General features: G+C 36.9%; 1 protein-coding gene and 1 long non-coding RNA gene across 8 annotated transcripts in view; one reads left to right on the top strand and one right to left on the bottom strand.

Annotated features, from left to right (window-relative positions):
- Positions 1-26,569, top strand: part of LOC120305215 — a 147,780-nt gene that overhangs the window by 30,210 nt on the left and 91,001 nt on the right. The gene's annotated exons all lie outside the window — the stretch shown is intronic.
- The window catches only part of HS3ST5 (heparan sulfate-glucosamine 3-sulfotransferase 5), a 123,286-nt gene continuing 102,595 nt past the window's right edge, over positions 5,879-26,569 (bottom strand). For 2 of the 5 annotated variants that reach the window (XM_039336672.1, XM_039336675.1), the window contains 3 exons: positions 24,446-24,578; positions 18,779-18,917; positions 5,879-7,851 (listed from right to left, as the gene is read on the bottom strand). In XM_039336672.1, coding sequence (XP_039192606.1) covers positions 6,921-7,851; positions 18,779-18,885 — 1,038 coding nt within the window. In that variant the 5' untranslated portion in view covers positions 18,886-18,917; positions 24,446-24,578 and the 3' untranslated portion in view covers positions 5,879-6,920. Of the gene's footprint in view, positions 7,852-18,778; positions 18,918-21,460; positions 21,564-24,445; positions 24,579-26,569 lie in introns of those variants that run through there. The other 3 variants (XM_039336673.1, XM_039336671.1, XM_039336674.1) reach the window with 2 other exon arrangements.

The raw sequence follows: 26,569 nt of genomic DNA, 5'->3' as shown, positions 1-26,569 counted from the left end.
TCAGTAAACAGATTAATATAGGCTAAGCAACGATTAATAAATGTTATGGTTTTCTGCATGAGTTTATATAACAGAAGAAGCATTTTATCCAGAGAACCAGGTTGGTTCTGTGCATTCTTAAATTAATAATATGAAGCACAAGCAACTGCAAAATATTATGGCACTAATGCATCCCAAACACGACCCTTTTTGTACATGCGTGCAACATTGCATTGCATTTGTGATACAACAGTCTAGTGCTGTGTTCAGTTCTGGGCACTATATTTTATGCTGGATTATATATTCTAGTCTGTATCAGGTTCAGAGAAAGATAATTCTGTAAGGATTGTCAGGGCACTGGGATATGGGGTGATGTCAGTTACCAACAGGAACATTTCTGTCCCACTCCATGATCGTTTTTGTTTTAGTTCCTTGGCATTCAGTGAGGAGCTAAACTAGGAAAGCACGACTGGAGAGGGCTAGGGCATTAGGCTGCTTTTTTCACTTTTAACATCCAGTGTAAAAGCTGTTTTGTAAGCTGACTTGCCCTGTATTGACTATAATAGCATTGGGTGACATTTCCAAAAGGCCTGCACATTGATGGCAGTTCATCCCTTTACTCCACAGCAACTTGCACAAAGGAGGGGTTGACAGATTCTGGCAGATAATATATATCAGGACTAAAAGAATTATTCATGGTGCCTACAGCATTGTTGCTTAATTTAGTCCTGAAAAGCAACCAAGGGTATTTGCTAATGCAGCCGTTAACTGTGACAGGCTAATACTTTACAGGGAAGGCTTGGACTCTTTAGTTCCTGTCAAGACAGCTTAGTTTTAAAACCCCACAAATTACAAACCTTCAGGTTTATAATATTATACTTGAGATTGCTTACATTAGATTAGGCCCAAAGAATGGTAGGAGTAAGATAACCAGTATCTAGTTCCCATACTTGTTGTTGTTGTTATTGTTGTTGAGTTAACAACAAAGCTGACCTTGTGCCTGAATAAGAAATAGGATCCATGGATTAAAATGAAGTTATTCATTTACTTTATCTCTTGACTGGAACCTAAAATGGAATTCCATGTGAGCAGAATCCCCAAGTGGACATTGGCTAAGAGGAAGATTATATATTTGTTATTATGAGGGCGCTGTTTAATTCAGCTTCTGCCTAATTAATTGATTCATTCAATCAATCAATCATTTGAATCTTACATGCATTGAATGGGATGAAAAAATACCTCATTTTTCCTATTCTAAGACTAACTCTGGAGTCAGAATATCACAACAAATTGCCAGTCAGTGATCTCTTAAATTGATCTGTGCTCAGCAGTTAAATAATAAGGTATATGGAACTGCTTTATACTGACATAGATTATTGGTCAATCTAATTTGATCAAAATCCTTTAACTTCATTTATAACTCAACACTATTTCATTGTTAAATTCTCACCTTTCATTTTAAGGTCTTATTTGTGCCAAACATGTTTGTGCTCTGTCACAAAAGTATATTATTTTCTCATTGTATAGGGAGCATAGTATTTTAAATATATTATACTGTTTTTCTTGGAGAAACTAAGGCAAAAAATGTAGCCATTGTGGTATTATATGGCAATCACAAATATAACTGTAAAGAAACTAAATTCATTAATTTTTGAAAATTACTGGATTAGCCAAAATAAATTATCCACATTATTCTTAAGATTTAAATGGTAAAAGCTCAAAAGTCGTTCATGCTCATTTTTTAAGTACAACCCTCTCCAAACCATAACCACTCTTCCTTATGAATTCTAAGTTTTAATGGGAAATATAAACAAAACATTAAATTATCTCTTGGAATTTTAAGGAGATCAATAGAAATGCAGTTATTACTGAGTTTTCTTCCACTACTTTAATCCTGATGATAGTTTTCAGATCAGAAACTAGAATTAGTTGTCTTTTTTTCCAGTGGGATTATTCCATTGATTATATGACTTCTAGCTCTACACAACATATGAAGCATTCTGAATGATTTGTGCACAAGTGAGACTACAGAAACATTATTTCAAGAACTTTTCTTATAATTATGGCATTGTTTGAAAAAGTCTACTTTTGTTAATTCCTCTCAAAATGATTAAAGGTAAATATGACCACAAGAGGGCACACACACACAAAAGAAGATTTATGTGAACAACAGGCAAAAGACAATATGTGATTATGCCCAGTGCTTTTTCATTCAATATTCATTCAGAAAACTTGTGGATCTACATTATTATAGATGGCATGATCTCAGGATGCTGAAAAAAAACCCCTTAGATAAAAACCTATTGATCATGTGTCCTGATCCAAACATTTGCATTTACATAGTCTTACTTATAAGAGGTGGCATTAGATGAATTCCTGCAACCTTCCTTCTGAGTATTATAGAATCATTTGTGTACAGGCAGTCCTTGACTGTATCGGACTCTGGACTTTCCATGAAGATATGACAGTTGCAAATTGAGGCATCCATGTAACTGACCTGATTGTACAACCTTTTTTGTAGTAGTTAATTGAATGACATGGTCATAAAGTGAGTGCGGAGGTCATTAAGCAAGTCAATGCATTCCTATGGGTGTTTTTTTTTTTGGCTGGAAACTGACCCAAAAGGCGAGTTTATGGCAAAAAAAGTGTCATAATTGCATCTGGTCATTCAGCAAGGATTACCTGTACTTTCTAAACAATCAGCTGTTCAGTTACATTGCTCTGTTTTAATTGACATGGCAACTTTTAATTAGATGTGTTCATATGTGTGAATTATAATACAATATAATATAATGTCATGTAATTAAATATAGTTAATATATTTTTACAAAATACAGGTAGTCCTTGCTTAACAAGTGCAATTGTCAACTCTGTTGCTAAGTGATGCAGCTATTAAGTGACACATTACATGACCACCCGTCATGTCAGTTAATGTCAGTTAATCATTAAGCAAACCACCATGGTCATTAAGTGCAATGTTACATCACCATGACTTGCAGGTTTTGCTGGCTTCCCCATTGAGTTTGCTTGTTAGAAGCCAACTGTGAAGGTCTTAAATGGTGATCATGGGATCGTTGTAAATGCGCACCAGTTGGCAAACACCCAAATTGTGATCACATGACCCTGGGTGTGTGTGCTGCCATGGCCATAAGATCAAGAACTGGTCATAAATCTACATTTTCAGTGCTGTCGTAAGTTTGAATGGTTGCTGAACAAAGCAGATGTCAACCAAGGATTACCTTTTGTCTTTTTCATAGACATAAACACATATTAGACTAAAAATTTTATATGAAACCATATAAAATTATAAAAATTAAAACATAATTAGAGAGCAACAGCAAACAACTTAAATCATAGAATCATAGGGGTGGAAGGGATCTTGGAGATCATATAGTCCAGCCCTCAGCCCAAGGCAGGCGATCTTATTGCATCCCAGACAAATGGCTCCCCCAATCTTTTCTTGAAGACCTTCAGCAGTGGAACACCCACTTCCAGAGATGGAGGCAAGAGATGTAATTAATCAGTTCCATTGATTAATTGTTCTTACTGTCAGGAAATTCCTCTTTAATTCCAGATTGGATCTCTCTTTAATAAGCTTCCCCCCATTACTTCTTGTCCTGCCCTAAGTTGCTTTGGAGAACTATGATAGCCTCTCAAGACTGGAAGACATGGATCATGTCACTCCTAATTCTTCTCTTCATTAGGCTAGACATGTCTAGTTCCCTTTACCGTTCATCATATGGTTTAGCCTCCAGCCTCCCTGTCACACTTTTTTGTTCTTCTCTGTACTGTCTCAGCATCTTTTTCTTTTTTTGCATTGTGGCAATCAAAACTGGATACAGTATTCCAAGTATGGCCTCACTTGTGCAGTACAGAGCGGTACTGTCACTTGTGATATTGATTCTATCCTTCTGTTAATGTAGCCTAGGATTGCATTAGCATTTTTTTTTTTTTTTTTTTTGCAGCTGCAGCACATTGCTGGCTCATGCTTAAGTGGTCACTCTCAATATTACTATGGAGCCAGGTACTGCCTATCCTGTACCTGTGCATTTGCTTTTTCCTGCCTAAGACCTTGCTTTTCTCATCAGTGAACTGCATCTTGTTGAAAAGGCCTAATGCTCCCCTTCTATCCCCTCATCTAAATCATTTATGAAGTTTTTGAAGAGCACTGGGACTAAGTTAGAACCTTGTTCCATCTAATTAAGAAATAGGCTATGGTCTAATTTATCAAATGCGGTACTGAAGACCAAGTAAATTATATCCACATGGATATAGTTAACATAGATAAGAGCCATGGTGGTGCAGTGGTTACAATGCAGTGAGGCTAACTCACTGCTCACTCCAGGAATTCAATTCTGAGTGGCTCAAGGTTGACTTAGACTTCAATTCCTTCTGAGGTCGGTAAAATGAGGACCCAGATTGTTGGGGGCAATACGCTGACTCTGTAAACCGTTTGGAGAGGGCTGTGAAGCGGTATGTAAGTTAAAAGTGCTATTGCTATTGCTATTTCCCTGATCCACTAATTTAGTCACTTTATCAAAGAAGACAATAAAGTTTGCCTGATGTAGTCTTTTTTAACACACCCATATTGGCTTCTGGTCATTTCTAGATGCTCACAAATCTTCTGCTTGGTTTTCTTTTCCAAGATATTGATGTTAAGCTGATTTGTCTGTAATTTCTTAGATCTACTTTTTTCCTCTGCTTGAAGATTGGAATTACATCAGCTCCTCTGGCAGTTCCCTCTTAACAATCCTCAGTTGCATGCGATTCTCTGTGAATTAACTGAGGTAATTATTCAGTTCATTAACTGAGTTGATTTGAATTAAAATGTATTTTAACATGTACATTACATCTAATTTTAGGTTAAAAGAATAACATCCATTAGTTTCTCACTGCCTAGAGATCAGTTGCATATAGACACATAGAAAATTATCTGTTTCTTTCTCTGAAATACCTTATGCTTTACAAATCAGTTACATTTGATTTGCACTTACATTCTTTGCTTTTCTTGATGTTATGAACACAGTGGTGAAATCTAAAGAAAACCTAATAGCTCAATTCCAGTAGTTAGAGTAGTTACAAACTATTCTTGGAACTTCTGTGTATTTTACTTAGGTTATGTACGTGTGAGGAATACACACAAATGCAAAAGGCTTATATTGTTAACATGCAGCCATGCCAAATGGGGTTGCTATTTCTTTGCAACCATTATCCAGTGACATTTCCATTCCTTTAAGTGCATCAGATCCTTCTCTTTCTTCATTCCCATAGAATCAAAAAAACCCAAATGAGCCTTTTTTAAAACCATAAATCCTATGTCCTAGTGATTTCACTCATCTTTACTTCATTATAAGTCTATTTTAACCTAGTTTTCTAGTGAAATCAATGAAAAAACCTTGAAGAATTGAAATGAATGTGATTTGATGCTGAAACCCTGAGCTTCAGTGAGTACAATGAGTTTCCCAATTCATCCTAGGCAGTGCTCTCATGAAAATCCAGTTTCTTAAATTGTTATAATAAATTGCCTTAAACTTAAGCTTCTATTTGCACCTATGGATATGATTCATGGAAGCAGAAAAGTTCCATATAAGCACCATCATCTTATTATAGGAATAATAACATTTTAAAAACATTTTTGGTAGCTTTCCATTTGTAATGCTCTTACAGCTGCAGAACTAATGATGCTTGATGTTTTTGCATAGTATACAGTCTTCTTTTTACAGACACAGCTAAAAATACACCTGACAACAATGCAGTCATTATGGATTACCAACTTAATGGTGGATTTGCATACTCAGACCTTGACTCCTGCTGAACTCATGAATTGTTTCAATGAAAAGCTTGCTGTTTGAGATAATGAGACATCATAGACATCCACTGAAGAAAAACAAAAAACAAATTGCACATATAGCAATTTTAATCCATTCCATTTTAAATACCACAATAAATTTAATTTTCACAATAAATTAAATAGCCATATTTAGTTTACAAAATAGAATTACTTAGTGTGAAACCAGTATTTACAAACAATATACAATATGTACATCAAATTTTTGTCAACATACAAGCATAGAAGGGAGAAAAAAGACTTCTGTTTTGACACATGATTGACATGCTCTAAGTGCCAAGATGATCCATACAATTAAAAACAATAGTGCAAACTCACCACAGGAAATTTGAAACTATGTTGATTGCATGAGAAAGTTTTTTTTCAACACTAGGAAAATATTTTTCAAAAGAACTTAGCATCATATAGGGTATAATCATACAGCAGACTTATACTGGCTTTTCATCCATTTAATTGGCATAATTTCCCCCACCCCAATTCATGGAAGTAGTGAGAATTATTCATAAAAATGTTATTAGCCTCTTCTTGTTACCAAAATAGAGGTTTCCTAGGGAGCAGTGATAAGCCGATATAAGCCTGCAGCATAAATGTATTCTTTTTAAAGGGCCAATATTCTTTTAGAAATATGTTATAATAGAAATATAATATTTCTAAACAATATTTAGAAATACAATATTGCACTGCAGATTTTTCAAAAATGAATTCTAATTGCAGTCAATTAGAATCACAATGAATTTTAAAGCAATATTCTGCCCTCTCTCCAGCTACGTTTAATATTAAATTTTATGGAGCAAACAGAGTGCTGACCCTTTGAACTGAGTAGCTGAGTTAATTTCTTTAAATGACATTTTCTCATTTAATTGTACAGCATAAAATGATGCAATTATGCAGAGAGTAAATTTCATGTTACGCATGTTCTGTAGAAAAATTGATCCCATCTTATATTTGGTCACACACTGCATATGTACAAGTACGCATGAAAAAAAGATTACTTTGATAACAGAGTATGAAAAGTGCATATTTTTTATATACTCTACTAGAGATATGGTTGCATATCTCCAGGTGCAACACACAGTGTTGTAGGAAGTTTGTCTTAGGGCCAGTTAAATGTCCTCCCTGTGATCTGGTAAAATTTCTGATTGAAAGGGTGAAAGAACTTGCGCAATTTGGTAATGACAGAGGCATCTACCTCTGGATGAATGCGTCCTTTGCTTCCCGCCAGGCACTTGTTAAAGACAATGTTAAATCTCAAGCAGTAAAACCCTCTGGTGGCATTGAAATACAAATTATATTGACTTATCCTTGGAGGAAGATTTAAGAACTTTTCTACCAGCTGGAGTTCTGGCAGCGGTTCTGTAATGAGACGATCGCCATCAACAATATGAAACTGCTCTACGGGAAAGTATTTTAACCATCTCTCCAGATGCTTGGTGTAGATGCTGGTTCTTACTGCCTTGTATTTAGTGTTCACCTCACAGGTGTTAGGATCAATGGCCAACTTTTCAAATTTGTAATAGGTTTTATTCTTCCTTTCCTTTCCCTCCAGCACCTGAGTGTAATCAGAAATAGCTCTTGTTGTGGGTTCCCTGACAATGATCAGTAATTTGATGGATGAGTTCATTTTATAAATCCTTTCAGGGACTTCCTCTGTGATAAAGTATGCAGGGCTTTTCTCAATGGTTATTTGATGAGGATATGAAAATGGCATTTTTTTCCTATACCACTCAATGCCCTTGGCATAGTTCTCATCATTGTCAAAGAAGTGTATTTCTTGAGAGGCTTTGACCACTGCTGGATGAAGATTTAGCATTTCTAGTAGTGCTCGAGTTCCTCCTTTCCTCACTCCAATTATTATGGCCTTGGGGATTTGCTGGACCAAACTGTGAAGTCGAATTTGCTCTTTGCTGGCATTACCCTTTCGGAATTCATGCAACAATCCACGCTTAAACTGTAGAGCTCTGAGTGGGATTTCATCTTGTCCATGGAGTCCAAATCGGCCTTCAATAGGGCAAATGGGTTGCAGTCTGCAATTGGAAAAATAAAAGGAGAAATAGTAATTTGCATTATTAACACTGAAATTTTATACCTGTCCAATCAGAAGCTCTATTCAGTTCACTAAAGTTAATGTCATATAACTGGGAATGGGCCATATAGCATTAACGTTAGAGTGGACATTGTGTTCTCTCTCTCTCTCTTTCCCTCCCTCCCTCCCTCCCTCTCCCTATCTCTCTCTTGTGTGTGTTTATTTATCTATCAATCCACATCAGATTAGCCTGGTAGATTAAGGTTCATCACCTACAACAAAGAGACCTTTATCCTGCAGTGGACAGATTTAGGATGGCAATAATAAGTAATGATATTAACAATAAATAATTAATCTATAATTTATGATGAATTTTGAGATGATTCACATAGTCCTATTAATAAGGCAAGATACTGATATCTATTTTCATGGCAGGAATAGACAATACACAATTTGTCTCTCACTTATAAATTAGCACCCCCCCCCCCAAAAAAAAAAAATATGTGCTTGTTTTATTCTCAGAAAGTTCCACACTGATCCACTCTTTATTTTCAGTTACATTTTGGAAGATGAGCATATTTTTGACACTCATATATGTTAACAACATTCTGAAAAGTTGGCAGTATAATACCTATATCTATCTATATTTATCTCTCTCCCTCTCCCTCCCTCTCCCCCTCCCTGCCTGCCTCCCTGTACTTTATAAGACAAGTGTGCACAGATTCAATTCTGCAAGTTTGCCTTGGATGTCCCCTTATTTAATTTGGAACAATTCAAGCCTACTTTCTGAACCTGAATTTAAGCCTATCAAATTTCCCTTAAATTTCCAAAACAGAATTAGAATTTTCAAGTACAGCAACTTTTATTTAAGTTTTGATTTTTTTTTTAAAAAAATTATGCTTGAATTTTGATTCCTTCAGGATAAACTTGGATAAAATTTGCAGATGTATTTCAGTGGTGAATGACATGTCATACTTCAGACACACTGACAAAAGTATTTTATAAAAAAGGAAAGAACATTGTAGGGAAAAATGATTCTCCTTCAGAAATCTGAATGCAATAGAACTGATTTGGGGGAATGTTGAGATGGACATTTAAAAATTCACTACTGATTAAACTACTACTACCGTGTTTCCCTGAAAGTAAGTCCCACCCCCAAAATAAGCCCTACCTTGATTTTGGGGGTGGGCCTAATATAAGCCTTACCCCCCAAATAAGCCCTAGTTTTGGGGCAAGGCACACACTTAAAAAATCAAGCTAGGGTGGGGGGGGTGGATCTGCCCCACACTCCCTGCACCCACTTACCTTGCAGCCAGGCCTCTCCTCACTGGCCCACTTCTTCTGAGGTGTCTTCTGCAGCCAGACCTGCATTTCTCAGTCATACCAAAGCTTGGTTCTGCAAGACCTCTGCAGCCAAAGACCGAGCTATGGATCGAATCCATAGCTAAGTACTCGGCTGCATAGGTCTTCCGGAAAGGCCTGACTGCAAAATGCAGGCCGGAATGCAGCTGCAAAATGAAGCTGCTCCTTTGGCCCCAGAAGAAGTGGACTGGCTGGACGGGGCTGTCAGTGCCAGAGTTGAGTAAGACATCCCCTGAAAATAAGATCTGGTGTCTCTTTTGGAGGCAAAAAAAAAAAAAAGACCCGGTCTTATTTTCAGGGAAACACGGGTAAATTATTTGCTTATAAAGAACTGAATACATTTTTAAATAATTAATACAATTTTAGAAAGCAATAACCTAGTAATTAGAATGTAGTAATATCTATTCATATTGTAGCAAATCATTATAGTCACTGTGATTTTGCTGGTCCTGGTATACTGATCACTTGGATCACTGCATTGAAGGAAGAGCTGACCATCAATAAAATCTAGTAATTTCCATTGGTCCCTTTCCATTCCCCTACCCACCATGGCATAAAATGAAAGCTACCCTACTTCTCCACCCCATATTAAAGGGGCAAGCAAGCAAGTTGATTAGTATAATCAAAGATGTAGCTCAAGGCTGGAACCTTGCTGAAATTCTGAACTGGACCAGAGCCAATTCAAGGTAGTCCGAGGTTCCTTCTCATGATAGCAGATTCAGTTCAAATCATCTCACTTTTTTCCGCTTCAGTTTAATCAAATCTAATCAAAACTCCTAGAGGTAATCCTTCTGATCATAACTGGGATCTGAATTTCTACTGTTAATCAAGGCAGTTATTAAGTGAGTCATACCTGATTTTACAAAAAATTTTTTGCTTGTTGTTAAGTGAATCACTGCAGTTGTTATTCAGCTTTTTCTACTGATTTTGCTTGTTGGAAGCAAAATAGGAAGGTTGCAAATGGTAATCACACGATCCCAGGATGCTGCAACCTTTGTAAATTCAGCTGACACTCAAGCCCCTGAATTTTGATTGTGCAACTGCGGGTATGCTATGATGCTCATGAGTCACTTATTTCAGTGTTGTTGCAACTCTGAATAGTCACTAAATGAATGGCTGTAAATTGAGATGTAGCTGTTTCTTACAAAGGAAATTATACCTGCTAATTGTACAATGAATTGAAAATACAATAAAGGTCATTATTATGCCTACGTTGATAATTGATAGTCAGCTGGTGGATCAGAAATTTTTGGCAGAATAGATTGCTCTGCAACTCCTTGCACATCTGCATAATGCTCAAAAGGATTAGGGATCATCCAGAACAAATTTAAGGGAGGCACAGATAGTGCACAATTATTTCTGTGTATTAAATACAGCACTGTGGTGAAACAACTACATGCATCTGCATTTTTACATATCAGTGTATATTACTATAAGCATATTTTTTTTAAAAAAAGAAGCAAATAGCTCTTGCTGGGATAATTATTTTTACTTAATCTTGGAAAACTGTTTCAAAATCAGCAGCTATCCAACAAATACTAGCTAAAAACCAATCTACATATAGGTTTTAAATTATGTGCAAACTATTGAGATGATGAATAAAAAGAAACTGCAATCCAGATCAAATTGCACTGCAGGTATAAAATAAATTTCACTTTAACTCCTTGTGCTTTTTCTTCTTGAAAATATTACCCTTGAAGCTGTACCTACTATCCCATTTCTTATATGAAGTATTTTTGCTGTTTGGGCAAAAAGGCATTTTTAAAGAAAAAAAGGTTAATTATCCCTCTCTATGTTTCAACCTTAGTAGTAGGTGTTGCCTGGAAATGCATCCATTCAGAAGAACTGTAATAACGTTTTACACGCACTATTTTTTAAAAATGTGGTACTATAAAGTGTATTATGTAGTCTAATCCTAAAACAAATGTTGATGACTTGAGAACTAACTTCATTGCAAGGCACAAGTTTTTCACAACTTAATATCCTGGGAGGAAAACATTGTATTTTCTAGAATTGTAATGTCTTTTTACCTTGGAAAATTATTTTGCTTTCTGCACAAGAATATATTCCTCTCCCCACCATCATATTTAGGATACAACTGAATTAGATTTTTTTTTAAAGGAGCTAATGAGCTTGTTAACCAGGAAACCCACACACATGACACATAAATAAATCATACTAGGATACTAAATAAAACAGTTAATATAAATTGTAAGATACAAGCAACAAAGTTATAGTCATAAGAAGATAAGGAAATAGGTAATAGGAAAAATGAGAAGGATAATAGTAATACAACCCTACTAGGTAGTTTGACAATGTTGTGGGGATTAGTTGTTTAGCAGAGTGATGGCATGGGGGAAAAAAAATTGTCCTGGGAGTTGAAGTCCACATGGCTTAAAATTGTCAAGGTTGAGAAACACTGGTCTAGTTGTTCTGGCATGCAATGTCCTTTAGTGTCATGTTGAGGAAAGAAGTTGAAACAGTTTATGTCCAGGATGTGAGGGGTGTGTAAATATTTTCATAGCCCTCTTTCTGGCTTGTGCAGTATACAGGTCCTCAAGGGAAGGCAGGCTGGTAGCAATTGTTTTCTCTGCAGTTCTAACTATTCATTGAAGTCTATGTCTGACTTGTTTGGTTCCAGTGCCAAATCAGACAGTTATAGAGGTGCAAATGACAGACTCAATAATTCCTTTGTAGAACTGTATCAGCAGCTTTTGGGACAGTCTGAGCTTTGTGAGTTGGCATAGGAAGAACATTTTTTGTTGTGCTTTTGTGATCACATTTTTGATGTTAGGTGTCCATTTTAAGTTTTGCGATATTATAGAACCTAGAAACTTGAAGGTTTCTACTGTTGATACTGTGTGGTACGGAATTGTAAGAGATGGTAGAATAGGAGGGCTTAAACTAAAAGCTATTAAGCTAAAACCTACTATCATTTCTACAGTTTTGACTGTGTTCAGTTCAAGATTGTTCTGGCCACACCACAAGGCTAGTTGTTGAACTTCCTGTATGTATGCAGATAAATCACAATTGTATCATCTACAAACTTCAGTACTTTAACAGAGGGATCCTTTGAGATGCAGTCACTGGTATAGAGCGAGGAGTGAAGAGAGCACACAGCCCTGGGGCTGCTCTGTGCTAATTATAGAGGTATCTGATGTGATTTTGCCTAGCTTCACCTGCTGCTTCCTGTCTGTTAGAAAGCTTATGATCCACTTACTAGCGTGGTCAGGCACGGCTAGCTGAATCAGTTTAGTTAGAAGAATATCTGGAATGATAGTATTGAATGCCGAGTTGAAGCCTATAAAAAGGACTCTTGCATAAGTCTTTGGAGATTCAAGATGTAGGATGTAGTGCAGAGCCATATTAACAGCATCATCTGCTGATCTTTTTGCTCAGTAGGCAAATTGCAAGGGGTCTAACAGTGGATCCATGATGGTTTTCAGGTGGGCCAGCATTAACCTTTCAAGGGTTTTCATAACTACGGATGTCAGAGCAACTGGTCTGTAGTTGTTCAGCTCCTTGATGGAGGGTTTCTTTGACACTGGGATGATAGAGCGTTTGAAGCAAGAAGGAACATAACACATCTCTAGTGATTTATGAAAGATGCGGGTGAAGATGGGGGCCAGTTGGTCAGCAAGCTTTCAAGCAAGAAGGAGTTACTTAGTCTGGCTCTGGTGCTTTTCCTGCCTTTGTCTGTGAAATAGATCTCACACATCTTTTTCTGTGATCACCAGAGTTGTGGGGCCCAAAGGGATGGGATCAGTTGTAGGAAGCTTGGCTATTGTTGGTGTATCTGTGATGGAGATGGTGGCATTAGTTGGCAGTGGTTTCCTCTCAAACCTACAGTAAAACACATTCAGGTCATCTGCCAGTTGTCGATTCCCTTCAGCATGGAAAGAAGGTTTGCGGTAACCAGCGATATTTTTAAGAATTTTCCAAACATTTGCTGGTTCATTTGTAGGGAACTATTTCTGATTCTCACCACTTGTATATTTTCATAATTGTATTTTGTCTTCTAATACACTTTCTGTGAAATTCTCACTTGTCCTGCACTGGTGCCAGGGGAAGGAATAGGGGCTAAAGAACTACAGAACCTGGAGCACCTGCTTTATTCTAGAGCAGTGGTTCTCAACCTGAGGGTTGGGACACCATTTGGGGTCGAACAACCATTTCACAGGGGTTGCCAAACAAGGCTGTCTGCCATTTTTCCTCCTTTTGTTTGGCCACGCCCCTGGCACCCAGTTATGTATAAGTGGTTGGGGGTCACCACAACATGGGGAACTGTATTATGGGGTTGCGGCATTAGAAAGGTTGAGAACCACTGTTCTAGAGCATCAGAATCCTACCTGAGGACCTCAGGTTTTTTTTAAGGAAATATGAAATGTCAATTTTGGCCAGAAATAAACTGATGAAAACATGTGGATGAATGATGCAGCTTCATGAAAAGCAGCTCACCATATAGCAAGCCTTTCAAGAAAGGAATTGGCCATTCTATGCAGTACACCATAGAGCTGTAATTTAGAGCGGGGCACTCGAGAGCCTGGTTACTTGAGGACTGCAGGGTAGTAAGTAGGGTGATAATAGAAACTGGATGGAGCTTGTTCACGCAATGCCAGGGACAGAATTTTCTTTTTTTCTGCTCTGCTTTTCCCTGATTTTGGAGAGAGGTTTGAGGGTTTTTGGTTTTTTTTCTAAAACCACGTTAAGCTTATTTGGAAACTTTTTCTACAGTTTTTAACCAATATGTTCTGGCTTCAAAATGGCAGGAAACCGTGCCACACCTCATTGTTAGTAGGAAGGGGTTCTAAGAACTACTCTGGGCTCTCCCTGCCCATCTCATTTAGAGCAATCAGCCTCAGCAGGGAAGAGATATCAAATACTAATATGGGCCTTACAAAGGACAGGGGCTTACATCAAAGGGGGACTTAAATGGGAGGGAAAGTGAGATGCTGTTATTCTTTGGCTTCATTTCCTGACTTCACTGTTCATATCTAATCCTCTAACACGATTCTTAGCTCTTCTGTAACCACTGCTTTCTATTGGTTGATTAGTGCTCATGCCACAATGCAAGCACTGAGTTGTATAGCTCCAGCAGGTGGGATATAGAAGGTCTACTATTAATGTGCCCCAAGATCTGTTTCAATGGGTAAAAGAGATATTACAGAGATAGGATATCCAGATTTTTGGATCATCAGGGCAGAATTCACTGATGACTACATATCCATCATGTGCAATGAGAGAGAAAAATAAAATCATTCCTTTTTCCCATTAGCATATTATATATGGATCCTCTGGAAGTCACCATTGCAGAAGTTCAAGAGTCAAGTACTATGTCTGGATAATCTTATGACCATTAATAACATTTGTAGCCAGGCAAGCCTAGATTGGGGAAAAGGTTAATTGAATTTCATGCCTGAGGTCATAGGCCAAGTTCCAGCATGAGACAAGAAGGAATTTCTGTCCACTCTATGTAACTACATAATTGCCTGGGACCATTTTGCATATCTTCACAATGTAGGATTTTGATGGTAGACGATGGTAGGAAGCATCTTTTCTTTTTTTGAATGAAATTAGGCAAGGATTCTTACAAATGAGAGAATGTGAAAAAACACAATACCCCTTCACTGAAGTGCAATGTAAGATTAATCTTACATTACTGTTACCTAGCTGCGTATTTAGTTTACTTTCATTTAACTGTTGAAAAATAAAGATCATAAACAGCAAGCAAAGTCATAACTATATTAGAAAGCTGACAACTCACCTGAAAAACATTGTATTCTCAATTGTTCAAAACATCTGTCTCTCCCAATCTCCTTCTCATCTTTTTCTTGATTAGTAGGTTCATATAATCTCTCTCTTTTTAAAAAAATCTATTTTATCCTAAATAGAGGAAAAATACAGATGCCCCAGAAACCAAAAAGGAATGTAACATTATTGCCCAGCAAAACACAGCTGCACATTTCCACATGATTTTTTTACGTGCACAAATATATGCAACCCAATTAATAGATCAAGCTAATTCACATAAAAACTGTGTTTCCATGTGCAATACATTTGGGGACAAACAGCAACTAATGGCGCAAGTCTTTAGCAAGAACCTTTATGAAAAGGAGAGATTTAAAATCTGCATATCAAGGTGCATGCCTTTTCTGGAACAATACAACAACAACAACAACAACAACAACAACACAGGCACACATAAAATGTCCTATTTGAGGGACTGCCTGTTCCTGATTTCATCTGGTTGCCCTACCAGATCACACCGTACCCTACCCTACCCTACTAGGAAGGTATTTTATGGGTCTCATTGTCTAGGGAACTACCTTTAAGAGGTTGAGGGAGCAGCTCTTCTCTGCAGTGGTACCCGCGTTGTGAAATCTTTTCTCCCCCCCCCCAGATGATGTCGGCCTCATCTCTTCTCAGGTACCAGAGGTCCCTCAAGTATTGTTATGTCAGCAGCCCTGAGGACCCCAGGGGATGAGTGAGCTAGTGAGGTACCACCACTATTGTTAACATTGCTTCATGTACTTTTTATTTCAGTTCAGATTTTTTTATAAGTTTTAGATGTTTTACTTGTTAATAATTATAATAATGAACTTTAGTATTTATTGATTGTTTTTAACATTGTGAGCTATCCAGGATCATTTGCTTTGTGAGATGGGTGGCTATATAAATTAGATAAGTAAACTAATAAATAAATGCTTTTTTTTAATTTTGAGGCTACCTAACTTCTTTATGACTCTGGGTAGCAGTTTATATATTTAAAAAAAATGTGCATGTAAAAAGAAGATGGTTGACCAAAAGAACAAACATTGTGCTTGGTGCTCTCTGAGTTGGTTGCAGGTGTTCATTTCCAGAATAGGTAATATCATCAGTGCTAATGAGTGTGGTGGGTGAAAAACAACCCACCTTAATCAAGCACTCCAGAGAAACCACCCCATCTCTTGTAAAAGAAACTATGTAAGAACATTATTCAAAGAAATACAAACCCACTGCAACAACCAGAACCCTCGAAAAAGATAATAGACTACCTATACATGTTCCAACAAAATGGATAACCACTCAGCTTTATCAAAAAGGGCATCATCATAGTGCACAAACCAACTGAAGCACTCTAATAAAATAAACTAAATCAAAAGATTCACTAGGCCAGCAAGAAAAAAAAACCCGAAAAGAGTCATCTATAAAAAACAGTATAATGACGATAACAGCCACTATGTAGGACAGACAAGCAGTGTGCTGCAGTTGCCAAAAAAGCCAACACAGTGCTAGGCTGCATTAACACAGGGATAGAATCAAGATCACGTAAAGTTGTTAATACCACTTTACAATGCCTTGGTAAATTAGACATCAATAGACACATGAGTAAACCTCATGTATATACCATGCAAAAGACACAATAAAAATGTGGAAACCTTGGTGCTCTCTTACTTTAGTTGTTTGCATGCAGATGTTTCATTAGCTGACTAGGTAACATGATCATTGAGTTGGCTAATGAACGTTATGCACCAGACCACCAAAGACTTCATGGTTCAACTCTGAGCTACATATATTGTCTTCTACTGGAGACAATAAAAAGCTAAAAACGAAACAAAAGGACCAGAACTTTTCTTCTCCAGCAATCTATACCCAGATAAGCAGGAATTAATACCAGGCAAACAATCAAGCAAAAACAAAAAAACAAAACAAAACACCTTAATCCAAGAAGTACCAAGGAGAAAACCACACCCCCATTAACACTGGCAGAGCAAGCTACTATATAGAAACAGGGAGCAAATCTTACACTCACTAGCACTGATGATGTAACCTGGTCAGGCAATGAAATGTCTCCAAGCAAACAACCAATCTTAAAGAGTGCCAATGGCTCCAGAATTCAACCCTAACTTACATATATTCTTATCCATTAGAACAAACACTGGATCTTACAAGAGACAAAACTAAACTAATTGGAAGGGGCTACACAACCATCTTAACCAATATGCCTGTTGTCCTAATATGCATAAAGTGTTGGAGATACAGACAAGTCTTATTCATTTTGTTTAATAAACCTTATGGCTCGCAAACTGCAGGGGCTGTGGAGTTATTTAGCATATGGCATACAATATCAGGAAAATCTACATATGCTAGACACAATGCAGTCCTGACAGCTAGGTTGCTAGTTCGTTTTGTTTGGTGCTTGCTTGCCTATCCTTGGTACACTGTGGGGGATGAACCTGCTTTACACTGTGGGGTAATGGAGCTCATATGCTTGATCACACAATATGATTTGGTGACACAAGTATAATGACCGAGATAAAATTAAGCAGCTCTACATGTATCCAGTGTCCAAATGGGAACCCATCTGGAACCTATAAATGCTAACTAGCATTCTATGATGAAGAAAGATAAGCCCTAAATGTAAGTATAAATAGTTAATCATCTTGGCTTTGTTTTTCTCTTTCAACCAGTGACTTGAATTTTTATACAACTCATGTGAATTTGGCATTAATGCAATTGGATCTAAGAAATAACACACCAATAATTGACTAAATGCATGTAATGTTTATGTTTGCTCCTTTACCATCTAAATACAGTCTCAGCCTGGTATGCTGTTTTTGAATGGAGGTTTTACAATTATTTTGCATAATTTTAATTACCATTTTAGGATACTAATTGCTTCCAAATGGATTTCAGAAAGCAACTTTGACATATAAATCTTTCATCAAATAGACCTTCTTTAAATTTTACCATTTCTTGGAGCAACTTAACTATCATAAAACAGAAAAAAGGATTTGGTAATTGAGTCTTAGTTCCATATTCCATATGAAATTGGAAATAGTTGTTTCCTGTAATTCAAAGCCAACAATGTTGGGCATTAACAGGAATAATAAACAAAACTGGCCTAGTTTTATATCTCACAATTGCCATGAAAATAATCATTTCCAGCAAGATCTTTCCATTCACTATATCTGTTTCAAGGGGGAAAAAAAATCCGACCAAAATCTAATTAACAGGGTTTAAAACATGCTCTATATCCCCCAGCAATCTTTCTAGTGCAAGAAGATCCAAGACTGACAAACAAACTTTGTAGGCTTGTGCACAAGTTTAACTACCACTGTACCATATTAATTGCTCACCCATAAACATCAGAAAAGAATATGTACAAAATACTACTGTTTATTGAAACTTGAAGTTAGCCTGCTATTGCGCACAAAAGCTGATCTATCACGGTGGCATATTTCCAGTATTGTATGCTGCTTTACATGCCTTCTGAACACAAATGCTAGTGCACATGGAATATAAATGGACATGGACCAATGTTCTGGGTTCAGCAAGCTAATGCTCCTTCAGTTTCCCTGTGCCTTCCCCGTCTTTATACAGAAGGAAACTAATAATGAAAATCAATACTACAGCAGATTGTCTTTTTAAACACTAGCAGTGAGACAAAGAGGTGGAAACCTATTCAATTATATTCAAAGCTTAAGAGGAAATTGGAGTGGTGGTGGGGTGGTGGTGGTGGGAAAAGCACCTACAGCCATTTATAATTATTGATGTCACCGGCACATGCTAATTTAAAAACTTACCTATCCAAGCTCCCAACTCTGGCAACTAGATAGAGAAGGCTTCCAATAGCAAGGCTGCCTAGCACAAGGAGCTTCTGTCTCAGCAACGCCTGCTGTTTGAATAGCATGGCCCTCCATCAATCTTCAGGACTTCTTCAGTCTGCAGATATCAAAATATATAAACCATTCATGAGCAAGAGACAACATAGAGGGAAATGTTTATTAAACAGGCAGACAAAGAGTTTCTGTTTTCATGTAGTAAGAAGAATTTACTATATTCCGTGAATTATGAATCCTGTAATTAATGGACAGTGTGCCAGATTTTAGCACTTCCAAATTTAGACTTGCATAAAGTCCTTGGTAGGGTTTCTGTAAGGTCAGTAGACATATCAATTTCACCTCTTATGTTAAGATTTTTTTTTTGAGCAAACCATTCCTCCTGCATTTTTCTGACATCAACATATTAAGGGAGAGCAGACAAGGAACACAGAAATATGTAAATATTTTGCTTTATAGCTTTTGTTTCGGTGGGAACAAAATAGGGTGTTTTGATGATAAATTGCTTGTATGTGGGTCAGGTCAAATTATTACAGTGTAGGACTGATGGGATGAATTAAAATCCAGTATGGATAAGCAAAAACTCCTGCAACACACGGTTTTTACTAGTCGTTGTTTTATTCATATACCGTTTTCTGCAGCAAGAGTTATTTCTACTGCCAAAGTTTCATTTACCAGAGTTTGGTTTAACTTCCATTCTCCTTTGTTGCTCACCTACATACTAATTTATTAGTGGTCACTTCTAATCAATGTGCCTGTCACTATAACATCCGGTTTGGTCCTTAGCTAGCTGGCTATAACATGAGCCCTGGCAACTCAAAGAATAAGTTAATTTTAAAACAGGGATACAACATTGGATCAAACTGTGTTAAAAGGGTGGGAGAGACAATTTGGTAAGATTATGTGTTATGAGAGATAATATCAACATTACACAGAAATACATTTGTGTTTGGTGGGCCAAGAGGTAGCACAAACATGCCTTAATGACAGAATGCACAATTATTCTCCACTGTGCAACATGTCTTTATATGCCTGATTGTCTGCATAAACTAGAGATAATGACTTCAGGAGATCCTGAAGATGGCAGATGGTCATTTCAGGTAATTGGCTCATTCACATTTTTAAAGTCCTGCTTCTAATGAACAATATGAATGAGTTCTGAATAGAATGGTTGATTTAATTCTATTATGACATTTTTAAACTGCAGAGCTACAATTCCAACTATTATTTTGATTTAAAATGTAGTTTTCTTTTGTTTTCATAATCAGTTCTGACTCAGGAAAGGGTTCCATTGTAATAAAACAAAGGCTATCTTCAGAGATTCACAGATTAAAACATTACCTTGATTTCCCCCCCCCCCAAATTAAGTGGAGATTAAAATGCAAGTAGAAAAAATATGCTTTAATCAAAGCTCAGATCTATTTTCAAGTGCTATAGGTCTGAGGTATAGCCATAAAATAACTTTCCATTTTTGTTTCATTTACTATGCATATTTCTTTAATCCAGTAAGTAGCCTTTTTTTCTTAGATGGCAGAGTTTGAGCAGTGTTGAAAGAAAAATCTTCATCGGGGTCCAGTCCAAGCCGGGAATAAACAAAATGGAGACTGCTTTAGAAAGAAGGATGTAGTTTATTGAAGAGCAGAGCCAGACAGAAATGTGGTTCTGGGAAATCTGACTACATGTGGGTTTTTATACCTTCTTAGGCTTTTGTGTTTGGAGTTCCTGTTCCTGTGGCATGAACTTTGACCTTTGAGGTTCAATGTGTGCTTTTCGTATTCTGATGGTGGTTTAATCCTATTATGTCCTAAGGGTTATGTCTTTAGAGTTTGGGTGGGGTATGTAGATTTTAGGGGTCTTTGCCTTTCTAATTTCATCAGCTTCTAACTTACTGGCTCCAGCCTTTCTGAATAGGATGATCAATCTGCATTTCTATAGACCTGGCCTCTGCCTAGTTTCTGCTTGGTGCTATTAAGAAAAACTGGGCCTGCTTTTCTGCCTTTAAGATCCTTTTGGGGAAATATAACATTCTACCTTTTAATATTTCCAAAATATTTCTTTCTCTGGGGGGGGGGGTACTGTCCTCCTACAGCAGTGGTTCTCAACCTGTGGGTCGGGACCCCATTTGAGGTCGAACGACCATTTCATGGGGGTCGCCAAACAAGGCTGTCCGCCATTTTTCCCCCTTTTCTTTGGCCACATCCCTGGCACCCAGTGATGTATAAGTGGTTGGGGGTCACCACAACATGGGGAACTGTATTATGGGGTCGCGGCATTAGAAAGGTTGAGAACCACTGTCCTACAGTGTCATATCCGATACAGAAACCATTAAAAAAAAGAAATACAGCAATGTGAAAAGTTATGTATTAATTATGTTTATTAATAAAGGGACAGGATATTAAAATGACAAAAAGAGAAAAAAATTCTTTTGGAGGTGACAAAGTACATTGGATGATAAGAAGGAGAAGAAGAGAATCACAGTCAGATTTGCTAGATTCTATTGTTAGAACTTATCTCAGTAGATCTCCTTGGAGTCTGTTTCCTGTTCTGGTCTACCTCAAAGGAATGATAGCAGTCTTGTAAGAACCATAGTGCTTCTTCTCCTTTCCCTCTTATAACCCAGTGAATCAGGAAGGAGTTAGTATGAACCTCTTAATATTCTCTTCCTTCCCAGGACTTAAGGAATGCTACTCTCCACTTTGTTTACATAATGGTTTCCGGATGTTTGCTTCAAAGCCATCCCCTTGACTCTCTAAAGAAAACAAAAGAGTATAATTGGTCCATCAATGGTAATAAAACAGATCAAGTCTTTTAATTGTCTAGGGATAATGTTAGAACCTATTACTTCACAAAACTGAGTAGTGGAAACTTGGAACCAATTTCCAGTGAAGATAATGGGTCAGTCATCAGGAACTGAGTTTAAACCTGCTTGGAATAAACACATGACTATCATCTGACTAAATAAATAAAGAATAATAATAAAATAAAAAATATAAAAACGATTAATAAATACATAAGTTAAAAAGGAAACAAAAAACAAACAAACAACCCGAAGGGCAGATTTGATAGACCCCTGGGTCTTTTTCTGCCCTCAGTTTTCGATGTTTCTATAATGTTTTGTGAATCTGGGAGATAGGAATTCCACTTAAATTATCGATTCCAAGTAACTGTATTTCAGGTGCTGCTCACGTTTACAACTGGTCGCGGTATTCTGTGGTAACATGACCTATGATTTGCGACATTCTTTTGCCATTTTCTGGCAGAAAATGGCAAATAATACCCATTGCATATGCGGGATTCACTTAACAAATATATGGTTTACTTAATGACCATGTGATTTGATTTATAAACATAGGGAACATCATACAAATAGTTGTAAAATTGAGTCTGGTCACATGTCTCAATTTATGACCGAATCCTGGACTCCATTGTAATCAAAAGTCAGGGACTATCTGTAAGAATAGGTAATTTTCACTCATCATGCAAAACAAATCTCAGGGATAAGCTGACCCTACTGGCTTTTCGTAGGAAGCCCTGAAAACTACAATGAAGCTAGCAAGATCGTAAAAGAGCCTGCTGGCCTTTAGAAAGGCTGTCAAAAACTGGTTCTTTCTCTGGATTTTTGTGTTGTACCCCTGATTGGATTATGGTGTCCTTTTATTTAGGATCACCTTTTATTATTATTTATCAGTGTATGTAGTGTGATTTTGTATTCTTGCCGTTATGTTTTGCTGAATTTTCTGAAAGCCATCCAGAGTTCTTTCGGTTGAATTGGCAACCATATAAATGTTATAAATAAATAAATACTGGAACTTTTACAGGAGCGTATAAGCTTAACTTAATTCTGCCTTTCTGAAAGGATTTATCAAGTAGAGAAAATAACTATACATCTCACTTTTCCTCTCAGATTGCTGGACTAATATTATTCAGTCAATAACTAAATTTTGCCCTGCAGCTATGAAAGTTTGATCTCAGCTCATATCTGATATATAGTTTTGCCTAGCAAATCCATTGCAACCCACTCCAATTCTGTTTCCTCTGTAATATCAAAAATAAATGCATTTTTTATTATGCAAGTATATCTAAATGTGTCCTCAGTTGTCAACATTTTTCTTTACTCTGTTTATGACAACAACAATTTTATTTGGTCTCAGCCAGATGATGTGTTTTAAATATTTCCATAGTTCTTGCATCTACTATTTGATTATCTTTTCTATTTTTCTTAGTTTATGACCGAGTGTCTTATATATTAATGATTAGCTATTGTACGAAATATCTTTCCACAACCTTCTTTAAAGTACTGTTGACTGAAAATGCAGTGAGACCACAACACAGTATCTTAATGTTTCATAAACACACATTTCTACCCATAATTCTTTACTGTATATTTCTTCTCAAGAAGCATTAATTTAAGAATCTCCTTTTTGTAGGGCACTTGAACATGAACTATTCTGCGCCAGCAAAAGCCGAGACCTTTTTGCTCTGGCAACATTGACTGAGTTCAGCTACTAAGCTCATTTGTTTCTAGCCAGTCAGCTGCAAAAATGAACTCATTTTTTTTTTGTAAGGTTAACCTCAGCAGAGATTGCGGGCAACCCGTTTCCCTATTAGAGAGAACTCTGGCTCACCCTTGCTCCTAAGAATCAGCTGGCTCAGCACAGCCATAGAGTAGCAGGAATGAAATAGGTAAGAAGGCTTTTTGTTTGCAAGAGGATGTGTGGCTTTTCATTTCCTTTTCACACGCTCCCTTTCTGCAAAGTGTGGAGGGATAATTTTTATTATTTCAGCAAAGTCGGTGTGCCCCGGCAGCTGAAAAAGTATGCATTTCCTTAGAACTGAGCTCCTATTCATTCCCACTTCAGCCAGTTATAACATTGCCTGATTACAAAATTGATGATGTTGTGACATCTCTCATTTTTAATACACAAGGAACCATGGCTTAGAGCCGGGCATCTTCCTCCCTTTGAAATTGCAGCAGTTTTGCAAATTGCCAAATAAATACAGCACAGACTGAAAATAAGAGATGAGAGGACAAGGATATGGATTGCATTTTATTTAATTTACTTTTTGATTTGAAGGAGAGATGAGGGGATTTTGCTGTTGTTCTGGGAGTACATTTGCTTGGGAAAGCACCGAATGGCTCACTTATTTGCAGGCCCTACTTCTTAATGGGAGGGAGACAAATAGCTGGTGCATTGTGTGATCAACAGTCTGTGATTGGCAAGTCTGCTTCACATGGGTTTGGAAGGACTGGGATTGGAAATAGCATGTATTCTTAGTGTGCCAGTCCTCAAAGCAAACTCCACTAGTGGCATGACCAATTTTTTTTCCAAAATATTCCCCGATGCATTTATTAGAAGTAAGTTTGAGGCCCAGTTGAAATTTATTGTGGAAAAATTGTTTTTCCCTTGTACCGGATTTATAATGCAGAAGAATTCTATCATAGGAACAATGTTGTCACTCTAGTGCTAATATCATGAGGCATATAAACATCCCATTAGGCGAGGTCCTGTTGGCCTGTCAGGCCCAAACCCAGAGATGACACAGTGAGGTCCAATGGAGTCCAATTCTTTATCTGCTTTATATCTAATGAACAGAATCTTGCCAAACTAAAGCTATAATTTTCTTACTTACAAAATAGAACATGTGAGATTCAAGTGTGGCTATCCTAAACGTCTTCCCCTTTCCTGCCATCCAGCTTGGGATTATGTTGTTTTCTTAATTTGGGATTTTTTCAAATTGCAGCCATGGGCAGCTTACAACTGGGCTAAAATAAAGAAAAAAATTCCACAACAAAATAAAGCAATATTAAGAATGTAACGTGTTAAAAGTAACAAAATCATTCTTCTAAATCACGGGTGTCAAACTCGCCACATCACGTGACGTATCGCGATGTATTATACTCTTTTTGCATTGCTGGCAATGAGGTGGGCACGGCTTTGGTATGATGACACTGGCCTACGGGCCAGCAGTTTGACACCCCTGTTCTAAATAATCACCAAACAGACTCCGCTAACATCGTGGCCCCATGTTCAAGGGAAAAGCCAGGTTTTCCCTAGTTTTGATTCAACATTGTAGGAGCCCAACTATGGGATTTCTTGACTTAATTAGAGTAATTTAATTCTTGGCTTAATTAAAGCTTAACTCATGGCTTAATTGGAGCTTAATTTAATCCATTCACTGAATGAATTAAAATCGTCCCTTCACAGAATGAATGGACTAAAACACAGAGAATTTTGCTTCACAACGTGGAGGAGTTATTGCCTGAAATATTCTCTCATTAAAAACAAAATAGCAGTGTTCTGTAGTCTTTAAGAGGCTGGGCAGATGATGATTTTCCAGGGACCCTACCCTTCTGGGTGGAGTGTGGATTTTTTTAAATGGCCTATGGTTGTTTCTATAGTGTTTAGAAATAAAGTTTGTTTCTGTGTAGGAAGGTCATTTGTAGAATCTGAGGAACTATTGTATATCCTAAGGCCAGGTAGAATAGAAGGCCCATCTCTGACTGGCATGTCCTGTACTATAGTTTATTGAAACCTAACTCTTCCTTGGAGTATTGCTGAGCCCTGGAGCCACTGGTTACAAAAGTAACTGCTTTCTCTGTACACCTGTTTGAAGAAAAACATTTACTGTAAATAACTGGAATTTCATCTCTTCCCCCCAAACCCAAGAGAAGATTCATGGGCTTTGAATATTCATGTAGCCTAAGTGAATTACAAGAATCTCTCTACCGTATTTCATTTGGGTGTCCTTATCAACTATTTTAGAGGAAAACATGATAGATTCAAGGGTATATAAAAAATAAGAGTTATGTCCAAGAGAAAATCATTTCTCTGTCTCACATAATTCACAAACTATTATATTAATTAATACAATTGTGTCTTATAGTATTGTAAATACCTTACTATGGCGATTAGATTTGGGCCGCAAGGAAGTTAGATGAACCCAGAAAGCGGCAAAAATATTCAGAAATTCTAACCTGTTTGCACCGTAGTGGTCATCGAGATCTTTGCTATCAGGTTTGTTAGCCTTATACCCACAAGAAAGATAGTGTAATTTTTTCTTAAAGCTTTTGTATTTGAAGGCCAGTAGTCAGGTTATTCAAAGTAAGTATGGCTGCTTGAAGGCTATGTAATACTATATGCACATAATAATGCACACAATTATATTTTAGTTGTGTTTAATATCATCTGTATGTGACTCTTATCCATTTTTAAAATTATTATATGACTTCATCTCCTTTAGCAGTAGGTGGCTCTGGTAAATGAAAGAGCATTTGTAACATAGAAGATGAAAGAGATGTCAATATTTATATTCATATTGGGTAAGATGTTGTAATCTTAGTCTAATTTGAGTGCAAATATTGTCACAACTTGTGTCTGACCTTCCTGCCTAGACATTAACATGTCTCACTGAATCAGGCAATTAGATAGCTTCAGATTAATTAAAATTTGAGAGCTATTTCAATTCCATTTTTCTCCTATAGGAAAATAGCATTAAAGAAAACAAAACATACCCCTACTGCGTTCAGTAAGATTTGAAAACTATAATGTATGTTAAAATCACTGAAGAGGAAGGTAAAAATAAAATCATTCATGCTAAAAATGTGTTTTAATATTATATTATAGTTGTAACAATAACAGTGGAGATTTCTTGCTACTGTTTTGCCAGTATACATATACCACATAATACAAAGGAGGAAAAATAGAATTACAAATATACAACAGATTGAAACGGTTATTTGTTACGTGTTTGTGC

The sequence above is a fragment of the Crotalus tigris genome, unplaced genomic scaffold (genome assembly GCF_016545835.1).
Source record: "Crotalus tigris isolate CLP2741 ecotype Arizona unplaced genomic scaffold, ASM1654583v1 scf7180000017666.379230911805:20528666, whole genome shotgun sequence".
Taxonomy (NCBI): domain Eukaryota; kingdom Metazoa; phylum Chordata; class Lepidosauria; order Squamata; family Viperidae; genus Crotalus; species Crotalus tigris.
The sequence above is the reverse complement of the archived record's forward strand: the minus strand, read 5'-3'. Positions and strand labels throughout refer to the sequence as shown.